This window comes from Mustela putorius, unplaced genomic scaffold (assembly GCF_011764305.1).
Source record: "Mustela putorius furo isolate JIRA1106 unplaced genomic scaffold, ASM1176430v1.1 tig00003853_pilon_pilon_pilon, whole genome shotgun sequence".
Taxonomy (NCBI): Eukaryota; Metazoa; Chordata; class Mammalia; order Carnivora; family Mustelidae; genus Mustela; species Mustela putorius.
The window spans coordinates 82,553,611-82,565,769 of NW_025422005.1; the positions used below are offsets into that span (position 1 = coordinate 82,553,611).

Sequence of the window (12,159 nt, forward strand, 5' to 3'; positions counted from 1 at the left end):
CTATCAGGCTCTCTGCTCGGGGAGAGTTGGGGGAGACTGCTCCCCCCACCCCAGCCCCTCCGCCTGCCTCTCTGCCTACTTGTGATCTCCTTCTGTCAAATAAATAAATAAAATCTTAAAAAATAATAATAAAGAAAACAGGGTGATAATTTTTGCAACAGAATGAGCAAGAGGAGCCAAATCAGGAGTCCATCTTGGGCAGCTGAACCTCTCCACTGTGTATCTCGGAGGCTATGGAGACTCTCCAAAATATAGGTGACAAAGACTGGAGCAGAAGCTACTACCAGCTTTTGCTCTCTTGGGTTCCCAGGTTTCTGCCTGTTAAAACTGCATTCCTTTTCCCTTTTTCCCCTAAGTCTCATCCCTTTGGACTTAGGACTGATTTGGACAGCATTCTTAATTTTAGATTTGTCATCTCCACACAATGTTGTTTCCTAAATCACATTTTTATCTCTATGCATGACCTGTAAGCTGGTTACACCCATTTTTAGAGACCTTAGAAACCAGCTACAACCCGGACCACAACAACCCAAGCCCCACTCCTCAGAGATGCTGGGCTGAGGTGGGATTAGGTCAGGGAATTGAACATAAAAAATATGATACAATCAGTACCAAGTCCAGGCTGTACCTGGTAGTAAGAAGTCCTGCATAGGTTACAGAAAAAAGATAGGAGGACAACCGTAAAGACTAAATGGTCATGGCAAAGAGGAAGAGAAATATTCAGGGAGACATTAAAGGCAAAGTGAATTTTGTCAGTGTGTGGGAAACAAACAAAAGAAATTGAAAGAGAGGCAGACAGCATGTTATGAATAGAGTCTTTCCCAAATAGGAAAGAAAGAAGAATTGTATTTATAAGAGTAAACCTTTCCAGAAACATTTTGTATAAAGGAGGTCACTATATCTACATTTAATCCAATTACAGAGCAAGAAGAAACAAAGCATTTTGTCAAAAAGTAGACAACTGAGATGTAGTAATTATGGCTTTTTTCTTCCTCATAACCACCCAGTTACTGTAAGAGTATGTTCAACTTTATATTTTATCATTTTTATATTCTGCATTTGTTTCATAAGATTAAAGAGTGAAAAAATTACAATCAAAATTTATAAAATATTTGTTTTCTTTTCAATTAGGTGCATATAATTGGGGAAATGGATAGGAATCCATCTCATTCAAATGGACAGACAACATAGTTTTCTGGACTGTGTAAGATCATTAGGAATATAGATCTTATCTGCTATCACATTGTTTACCATTCAGATTTGATAAATGTATTATCTATGTCTTTAAGTCATTGATAAATATTTTGAACACAGCAAAACTAATAACTTCATGGGGTTTCCCTATAGAAATGCACACTGAATCTTCAATCAGTTAAGCGGTTGTGTTATCCAGTCCATGTTAAAAAAATTTTGTCCAAGTAAATATATGTATAGGTATATGTCATATACTACGATATACAAATTCTCATATGAATGTATAGCAAAAATAAATGAAGAAGTATATATCCATTGGAAAAAATTGGCTAAAAGTGATGACAAATGCCCACCTGTATATATTTGTGAATGTACCAAGAAGCTTGCTTTCCATCATTCACTGATTCCACTGTAGTATTAGCCACACCAACAATATCACCACCTGCAAACACCCATGGTTCACTGGTTTGCATAGTTTCTGGATCTACTTCTGGGAGATTCCATCTGTTAAATTTTAGAGGGCTCAAGGCTTCTTTTACTGGAAGAAAAAAAAAAAGAAAGATAAGAGGCAATGACTAATCTGTGCATCGCGTAACAATAATTTGAAAATTAAGAAAAATTATGACTTAATTATTGTTCTTGGGATTCAAACAACTGTTATTAATGAACCATAAAAATGGAAAGTTAATGAAATACCTGAGTTAACAATACATCTAAAGCATACTGACTTAATCAATTCAAAGTATACCTTACATGTAGATTTTAAAGATTACAGATTTGGGCAATATGTCAGATCTAGTATTTATTGTCTAGAAAGTACAGATCCAAAAAGAAGGGAAGCACATCCTTTCAAATATTTTAATGTGTATAAAATCCATTTAAATCCCTTTAAATGAACATAAAATGAATTTTCTAAAAATTTCTTTGTCCACACCATTATTCTTATGAATATGATATTACTCATACAATCCTAAACTTGTTACTGTGTGTAACAGGTAAAAGTTATACTGTGAATTTGGGTCAATGGCCAGTCTCTTCCCTTCACAATAAGAAATTTTATAAAAAAAACAAGACAAAATCTTCTACTTTTTTTTAAATTTTTTAAAATTTTTATAAACATATATCTTTATCCCCAAGGGTACAGGTCTGTGAATCGCCAGGTTTACACACTTCACAGCACTCACCATAGCACATACCCTCCCCAATGTCCATAACCCCACCCTCCTTCTCCCAACCCCCTTCCCCCCAGCAACCCTCAGTTTGTTTTGTGAGATTATGAGTCACTTATGGTTTGTCTCCCTCCCAATCCCATCTTGTTTCATTTATTCTTCTCCTATCCACTTAACCCCCATGTTGCATCTCCACTTCCTCATATCAGGGAGATCATATGATAGTTGTCTTTCTCTGCCTGACTTATTTCGCTAAGCATGATACCCTCTAGTTCCATCCACATCGTTGCAAATGGCAAGATTTCATTTCTTTTGATGGCTGCATAGTATTCCATTGTGTATATATACCACATCTTCTTGATCCATTCATCTGTTGATGGACATCTAGGTTCTTTCCATAGTTTGGCTATTATAGACATTGCTGCTATAAAATCTTCTACATTTTAACCAAATTATTTGCACCTAATGGTAAGCAATTCAGTGGACCCAGAATACAGCTACATTAGCTATCAGATTCTATTTTATAAAAATCAACAAATGCACACACTACCATTGGTTCTTTGTGCATATTGCTTTGCAAAAAAAAAATTTAAATTATTTGTTATGTTATAATGAATCTAAATGTGTTATGGGACAAGAAAGATTTTGAGTTCCTTTAAGAAAAATATCTAAAGAAATATCCTTGAGTACACACATAATTCTAATAACTGGAAGAGGTCAAAGATACAAGTTACCAAAAGGGTTCATCAAGAGAAGAAGGACATAAAGATAGTAGCACCATCTATAATGGAGCAAACTGAGCCAGTGTTCCAGATTAAATGCTCTCTCCAGGTATTCATGTCATGAATTTTAAGTACAGCATCTTGGGACAGACTTTCGGTGCTATTCTTTACTTTCATTCAAAAGAGAATATAACAACTTAAATAGATTATAAATTTTTGGAACACAAAAGTTATTTCTTAAATAAATTAATGAGTCAAGTTTAAAATAAAACCACCAAATGTTAAAAAAAAAAAAAATTCTGATACCTAAAACCATTTCTTCTAAACAATAATAGAAAAGCAAGACATAAAAATAAACCTTTATAGTTTTCTATCTGCAGAATATTAGAATTTTAGAAAACTATTTACAGAATTACTGTTGATTATCTGCTCCCCACACGACTGTAGGTTCCATGAGAATAGCAATGTGTCCATGCTGCTGGCCACTGTACCACAAAGCCTACTACAATAGTTGCAGCATAGGAGACACTCAAGTCAATGCATGAGTGCATGGATGAATGAATGAATGAATGAATGAACAGATGGGGTAATGTTATTGTGCTCAGGTTTTTATTTTAAAAATCTGATAGTGTTTATATCTCTGATGTGATTTCACCTTTCATCGAGAGTAAAATTAAATATTCATGTAATTATTTTCAATGTAGAACGGCATTTTGACAAGATCTTTCTAATGTCTTTAAAGGTCACATGAAAAGATACCTTTATCATTTGTTCTCCATCGCATAACAGATCATCACTACCATCTGTTGACAGGTACTTGAGTTGCAACAAAGTCAATAGTGAGCACGGCTTATCAATTCAACCTATTACAATAATAATGGTAACTGGAACACACCACCATTGAATGGTTTATATAATGTGAGATAGAGTGAATAAAAAATAATTCTCCTGTAAGAAATGACCTTATTTGTCCAAGACTTTGATATGCCTTTGTTCTATATAAAGAACTGAAATAAAGATTTTTAAATGAGAAGGAATCCAAAATTATTTCACCAGGAGATCAAAGCCCTTTTATATATGTTCTTCACTTTTTTTTTTTTTTTTAACAGGAATATCCTTGAAGGTTAGCACAGATTTCACTCTAAGCTTGAGCAAGGTAGGGATTATGCCTTAGTTATCTTTGATTTCCCATAGCAGTTATTACAGTCAAAGACATATATACTGTGAAGTTTTTGAAGCTTAAGCTTCAGGGTCTCTCACTTGCATGGTCCTCTTTTAAGGCCCTGTGCCTAAATTTGAATTTGTAATTCTTTTTCTTTTCTTTTCTTTTTTTTTTTTTAATAAAGGAGACCTCAAATTATTAATAAACTTCAGTCCTCACAAAACTTGAATTAACCCTTGAGTACAGTGCATTATACACACCAGGTGCTGACTAAATGCTTGCCGAATGAAAGGGAAGTTAAGTAATATGCGTTATAATTCCTTGTGACTTAAAAATGTATATAGTGTGATTTACTTTAATATTAGAGCTCCATCACTAACTTGGTCAATAAGTAGTCAGGAGATGTTACTGTAAGTTTATTAAGTAAATCTTGCTTTTCTTAAAATATTTGGCACCAACACCGTAAGCCATCCTAGAAGCATTTATTTGTGAATTCAAAAGCACTATTCCATTTATGGGTCTTTCCATGATGTATGCATTGTATGAGTCTATGTCTCAAACATTCATACATACTTATGTTTACTTTTGAAAATATACTCTTTCCTCAATATTTGATTCATTTATCCTTGAAGTCTTGGATGTGAATATTAACTGTTTTAATTATTTTATCATTTGTAATATCCAGCTAACCTCACTAATAATTAAACAACTCTCTAACACTGTGTTCCAAAAAAGAAGAGGATTTTTCTCTTGTATTGAAAATGATCTCAGTCCCCTTTTAAAAACTCTCTACTCAATTTTCTCCCTAATCTTTTTAGAAGACTTCAAGTTTAGCATGTCCATAGTTTCATTTTAAAAATAAGTAGAAAAAACAATGAGGTCAAGCAGTAGGTTATGATGTTATTAATACATTACAGAAAAGCTTACATCACTCAAAATAGAGATCATTTGTTTCCACTTTAATATCCATATGTTGATTGGGGCACCTGAAAGGCTCAGCGGGTTAAGCCTCTGCCTTTGTCTCAGGTCATGATCTCAGGGTCCTTGGGATCCAGCCTTGAATCAGGCTCTCTGCTCAGCGGGGAGCCTGCTTCCCCCTCTCTCTCTGCTTGCTTCTCTGCCTACTATGATCTCCTTCTCTCTCTCTGTCAAATAAATAAATAAAATCTTAAAAAAATATATCCATATGTTGATTTGTCAATATCTACAAGGGATTTTTGGCAAAATAGAATATAGACAACTTATATGACTGTAAAAGAAATGCTACAGTAGGTTAAAAAAAAAAAGCTTTCTATCAGTGGCATTAAGGAGCTAATGCAAGAATGACTGTTCATTACAACTTGAACATCAAATGACTAGGATAATTTCCCTGTTGGCACAGCGGGCTCTGTATTTAAGTATATGAGCTATATGCATCCATCTGTATATTTGTATATACATAAATTCCAAAATTTATAATAAAATAGACATAAAGGAAGGGGGAAATAATCCATTAATTTATTGAAACTTTGGCTCAGATTACGAATCCAAATAACACCTTTCATGATTTCAATGACTCTTGAGATATAGTAATTCCTATTATCTAACCATATTTTGTAAGCTTCAAAGTATTCAATTTAGAACTCAAATCGAGGATACGGTGAAAAAAAATACATATGTATTTTATGCATAATTTGTCAGAAAGAAGTTCATTTATTTAGCTGCTTCTTATGAGGAAGACTTTCATCCTCCTCATCATTGTAACTATACTTCTATGAACTCCTCACAGCTCCCTTACATTTCTGCTGATACATTTAACTTGAAATACAATGAAAATAAATCTCAGAAGCACATCTTCTGTTCTGACTTTATCTAGCTTGGAAGGAGTGAAAGCATAAGTGGATGAAAAATGTATATTTACATTTGCAAACCAAATAACTGCTTGCCATTTCCTATGAAGTGTTAAATGAATATTAATAGAAGGATTGTATTTTTTTCTTCCTTGTTTATAAAATAACGGGAGTGAGGGGAGAGGGATTTTCTGTTATGATATGCGTACTTTTCCCACAGATTTCCATGAGGTTGCATCTTGATGGAGGCTGCAGCATATGTCCCAGTGGCTCCACAGTTGAACAGAAAAAGAACTTGAAAAAGAACCCTAAAACATGCTTATTCACAGTCTATATTATTCTGCAAATGGGAGAGAAATGTGTTAAGTGATATGGTGCTTGGAATTTTATGCAGTCTTTAAAAAGAACGAAAACATCCTTAATTCATACCAAACATTCAGGATTTATGTTAATTTTCTGCTTTAATTACTACTATGTTCAAATGAGCTTATTTAAAAAACAAAGACACTCTGAGGTGGCTTTAAAACAAGAAATGGTTTTGAAATAAGAACTTTTAGTCAATTTAATGTTATGCATGAAATGATTTTTTTATATAGACTTAATTGTATTGTGACACACAAGTTCTTCAATAAGCCACAGCTTAAAATTGCAGAAACCGTCCCTCAGGGACACATCACTAGCAGATGCAGATTGCCAAGGTCAATTAAACTGATGTAGCTGTGCTGTCATATACATAGAAGAGAAACCCACGAGCATATGACAAGTATATTTCTCAGTATTTATAAAAAGATGTCAAGAATGTTATATTTTAGTACATAAATATAAATTAATTCTGCATAAACAATAAAACAATACAACAGAAATCATAATGAAGAAGGATTATTAGTATTCTTTGGAGTGCTTGCAATGCTGTAAAACAATGGGGGGGCTAAAAAATTTCAGCATTTATAATAAAATGATATCTTGAAAACATGGATGAATTCATCTATATGCTTGTTGTTTAATTTTGCATAACCTATTAGCCAATAGGACCAAAGCACAATGAAACAAAAAGGCGAGCTGAGGAGATAATCTCAGTAATTCAGAGCTGAAAGCAAAATCTCACCAAGAGCAAATGAATTCTAATTACAGGGCTAGGATATCAGAGTTCTGCTTCAATAAAATAACCTGGGGTAAGGAAGGGAGAGGCCCAGAGAAAGCCTTCTACTCACAATATCAAGTCTGCGTGCATGAGCTTTTCTTCACGTCTCCCTTCTGCCTAAGTATTGGAATCAGTATGCAGTCCATTCACAGATGCAATGGAACCCACCGTGAAGATTCATCATTGTCCTACTGTAAACCCCTCAAATGTTAACGTTGATTCTGCACCTTCTCACTTCGCCAGGACCTCAAACATCTCTGACTCTCTTTAGAATATTGTATTTCCCATATTCCCGCTCTCCTCTCATCTATTTTGAAAAACTTCAGTTTTGGCATGGTTCTCTTTTCTTATTCTAACCTCCCCCTTTACCTAATTTTAGAGTCATTTCCCCTGACTGTCTACCTTCTTCACCACCCAATTATTCCTTCCAGGCTGTCCCTCTAATGGAAATATGATCTTCAATGGTCCCTAAATTCTGTGACCTCAGTCCTCCTCCCTTCTGCCTTCCGGTAACATCTGATATTTATACCCCATTCATTTTGCTCTCTTTCTTTGATTTGCACAATGCTACTCTATTCAGGCTCTTCTTATCTTTAAACTGTCCATCTTGGGCTTGGGCTCCTCCATATCTCATTCTTCTTCTCTGATTGAGTCATGTGTTTTTATTATCATCTCTACGAAAATGACTTCAGTCACAACTTCAAGCTCTTTTGTCCTGGCTCTTTTAGCTGCCTATTCGAGATTCCAGTGTGGACACTGCACTGTCCCTTCCAATTACTACATCCAAAACTCAGTTTACAAGCTTCTCCATCTGGCTTTCACCATTTCATGACTGATACTAGTAAGCTTGTAAGCTTGCTCTTTCACACATATCTTTTACTCATTGTGAGAGCCATTTATACCTTTTCTCTTCTCCTCAAACTTTTGATCAACCAAGCTCCCTTTCCTTGCCCTCACTGTAGGAGAAGGTCTTCTCTTATATTTCATAAAGAACATTGAACCCATTATATGGGAGCCCATTGTCCAAACTATAAACCTACTGGAACTGTGTCCACTCTTTCTCTCATTTTTTTTTAAGAGAGCCAGGTGTGGGGAAGAGGGGCAGAAGGAGAGGGAGTGGGAGAATCTTAAGCAGGCTCCATGCCCAACACGGATACAGAGCCCCACATGGGGCTCAATGTGAGGCTGGATCTCAAAACCCTATGATCATGACCTGAATGGAAATCAAAAGGTTGATGATTAACTGAGCCACCCAGGTGCCTTTTCTTCCTTCTTATTTATAATAATTACAGAACTCTCCCTCTTATCAAAGGTCAGTTCCTCCACATGAACCCTGGGATCCTCTCCTCTTACTTAGTAGGCATTTTGCTCTCTAGATTACATATTCTATTATTTGCCACTCTCTCTGAATTATTTCTCATAAGCATGTACATACATGTACAGTATTTTTTATTTTTAAACCATTCCATTTGCCTCCCAAAACTTCACTAAAACTCTTTTCACTAAGATGATTAATTAGCTCTAGTTGCCACATCCAGTGACTCTCCTCAGTGACTACCTTGTTTCAGAACCAGGCCAGGATGAGGTGAGAAAGGCACCTGAAGAATAAAACTTAAGAAGGTCCCCAGGCTCAGGACTTCAGGCTCAAGTGCAGGTAGGCACCTCACTTGTCTCACCCTAACGGTGGTACTGCCTTCCTCCATTTCTTAGCAGCATTGAACAGATGATCACTTCCTCCTCTTAAATGTCCCTTCGCTTGGCTTCAAAGACACCACAGTTTCTGATTTTCCACCTAACTCCACGATCACTCTTCACCTTTTTCCTATTCTCCTTTCTCAAAGGACACAGAAATAAATCTTAAAAATCTTGGCATAATCTTTGACTCTTCTCTCCATTGATTTCAACCTCCAGTCAGTTACCATATTCTGACAATTCATGCAAAGTAAACTCTCCTAGTTACCTCTTACATCTCATTTATATCTCTTCACCTAATGAAGAACATTAAGAAAAGCAATGAACATTTATTGATCCCTTGTATGAGGCAGGTATGATGCTGTATATTCCCATAAAATAGTCTCATTTAGAGCACAAAACAATTCTTTAAGGTAGGTATTATCATCTTAAATATAGCCAAGGGGTGGCACGCTCTTTTTTGAATTCAGTTATTTCTGACTCCAAAAACCTCCTTGCAATTGACCTTTGGTATAGGAACAAGAAGCCAGGAATGGGCCAAAAAATAGTCTTCTAAAGTTTCAAAACTAGGAGCCATCAGAGTAATTAAAATGAAGCAGAGTGGGTGTAGAGAGACAGCGAAGAATTCTAATCTTGACCAGCTTTATAATAGCCTTCAGGTCAACTCTTCCTATGGAAACTTTTCTTTTCCTACTTTGTTAAGTTAACCACAACCACTTTCTGTTAACCTAGCCACTATGTGACTTCATTCTAGTTACTTTGCCTCCACCATTCCTTGAGTTTAGGGACCATATCTGCTCCTTCCCCAGCATCTAGCACAAACTGGTAAGAGAGGAACTCGATGAAAAATATAATAGCTGTCCATTCCATTTATTCAGCACTCACATTGTCCTGTCTTGATTATTTTTCTTGTAGATCATATTTCCACAATTACAGATAGCTCACTGTAGAGAGGAAATCCAAATATTTTCCTTTAAAAAAAAAAAAGTTTCTAAAAAAAAACCCCAAAACTTCTTTAGTGACAAACACACTGACTAGGAAACAATAGGCACTTGGTTATTTCTTGTGATTGACTTAACTATTCAATTTCTCTACTGCTATAGTTAAATAATATTCAGTTTATATATGCTTGTAGAATTCAGGCAGTGGGGAAGTACTGATTTAATATTCCTCCCCTCCATGAGTAGACTAAGCTTAGGCTCCCCAAGTTAAAAAAAAAAAAAAAGAAGGATGTCAATAATAGCCTGTAGCAACTCCTTTTGTTTTACTTGTATTCTATAGGGAGTCCTATTCTCATTTCCTAAACTGACCAACTAATCAATTAAGAATTAAAATTGTCCAAGCACTTCACCTTGATTTGCTTATTTCTCTGCAATAATTTCATCTATTTAAAACCCTAAACACCTTGAAGATTTGATTTCATTTTATCTGGGAGAGATCTCCACAAGGAGGTCAGTGTCCTTGAAGGAAATATATGGGGATTGTTTTCAAATTCTCTGTTGGATTCCCAAATGCCGTACTTTGATTTGCTTATTTATATTCAATGATACCATCTACTTAAGATTACAAACTCCTGGAAGGAATAGATCATCCTTTAATCTGATTTGGACCATAATCATCATAATTCTATGCACATTTGGGTGCTTAATACTTCTTGATAATTAGGAGTCAGTGGAAAAAAGTAGAAAGGCTACTGAAATATTTTATATATACTTCCCAGTGAAAGAACCTTTTAAAATGCTGAATGATACCATCAAGTGATATAAATAATTAAAGGAAGGGATTAAGAAAAATGTTTAATATAAAATCCCCATTTGCTGCATTTAAAGCATAAATAAAAACAAACAGAAAGCCGGTAGTAAATTATACTACTGGTGAAAACAATATTATTAAAATATAAGTGAATACTGAAAAATATTTTAATTAACAAAATAAATCAAATGGAAAAGATTCCCTAAATAGAGCTTTAAAAGTAAGTCTATGTGTGTTTGACTGCCATGACTAATTATGTATCCATGTAATGTGTGTTCAATTTGGGCTTATTTAAATAGCAGAAATGCTCATTAGCTGCAGTATATCTGTGAAGCTTCAGTAAACAGTTTAATGGTTTTTATGTTTAACCAATTTCATAAGTTCCTGTAATTTTAGCTTTAGCAGCTCATTAATGTTATTTTTTGATATCCATCTTACGACTTTTTTTCCCTTGTCAATCGGCTGTAGGCATACTTCAATGCAAACTTAAAACATACAGTAGAATATATTTTAAACAATTTTAATACATAACTAAATGCATAATTCAAAAATACGACTTCTCTATATGAACATGAGTGGTATTACCATGCAGTCAAGAAATACCTTTGGTATTGGCGAAGGTTATGCATTCACAATGATAATAATGACAAACATTTATTGAAAATGCCTCCATGAACACATGGCTGGCTCTGACCTAGGCAATATATATGGTTTCTTTGAATCCTCACAGAATAGATGTTATTTCAGTTTTACAGCTGAGGAAACAGAGAGTGAGGTAAGTGACCCAAGTCACAGTATTAGGATTTGAACCTAACTACAAATTAGCTACAGATGTACCAACGAGAAAAGCCCGGAGGTCTTCAGGGACATTTGGAGATAGGTATACACCTAGAACTCAGGAGAGCTCTGTACTTTGGGATTAGATATAGTCACAATGATGGATAAAGTTAATCAAAAACATAAATCCAGGTAAGAGTCAACCAGTTAGTTTTCAAAGTGGCAGCAAGCACAACATGAATTAAAGCCAGAGGGGGAATCGTCAGCATTTTGTGAGACTCAAGGCATTTCTGAGCCACAAAAACCAAGAAGGATAATTTCAAGATGTAAAATACAAGAGAAATGTAAGGTAGGTAACTAAGTTTGGTGATTGGAAGGTCAGTGAGCAGTATAAGACGGAATTTGAGGTAAATGATGAAAACAAAAGGCAGTTAAAGGGGCTAAGGACAGAGGATTTGGCAAAGACAGCAAGGCAGTACACACAGGATATTCTTTCCAGAGTTTAATCACGATTGCATAGGAAAAAATTAAGGTCCTGGCTTGCATTCACCCATTCAATGAGCAACTGTTTTATTGTCTACCATGTACTAAGTCCTGCTGTAGATACTACAGTAAACTGTAATGAGGGATCTGTCCTTGTGGGGTATACATTTCAGTTGGCAGAAGATAGGAGACAGAAAGCGAACAGGTAAGTGAACTGTACGATAGTGAAGACGGTTAT

The 12,159-nt window shown here is 35.2% G+C and overlaps 1 protein-coding gene across 2 annotated transcripts in view; it reads right to left on the reverse strand.

Moving 5' to 3' along the window:
- DPYD (dihydropyrimidine dehydrogenase) overlaps window positions 1-12,159 on the reverse strand; it is an 836,293-nt gene that overhangs the window by 425,866 nt on the left and 398,268 nt on the right. For both annotated transcript variants that reach the window (XM_045064888.1, XM_045064890.1), the window contains exon 12: window positions 1,548-1,732. In XM_045064888.1, coding sequence (XP_044920823.1) covers window positions 1,548-1,732 — 185 coding nt within the window. The remainder of the gene's footprint in view (window positions 1-1,547; window positions 1,733-12,159) is intronic.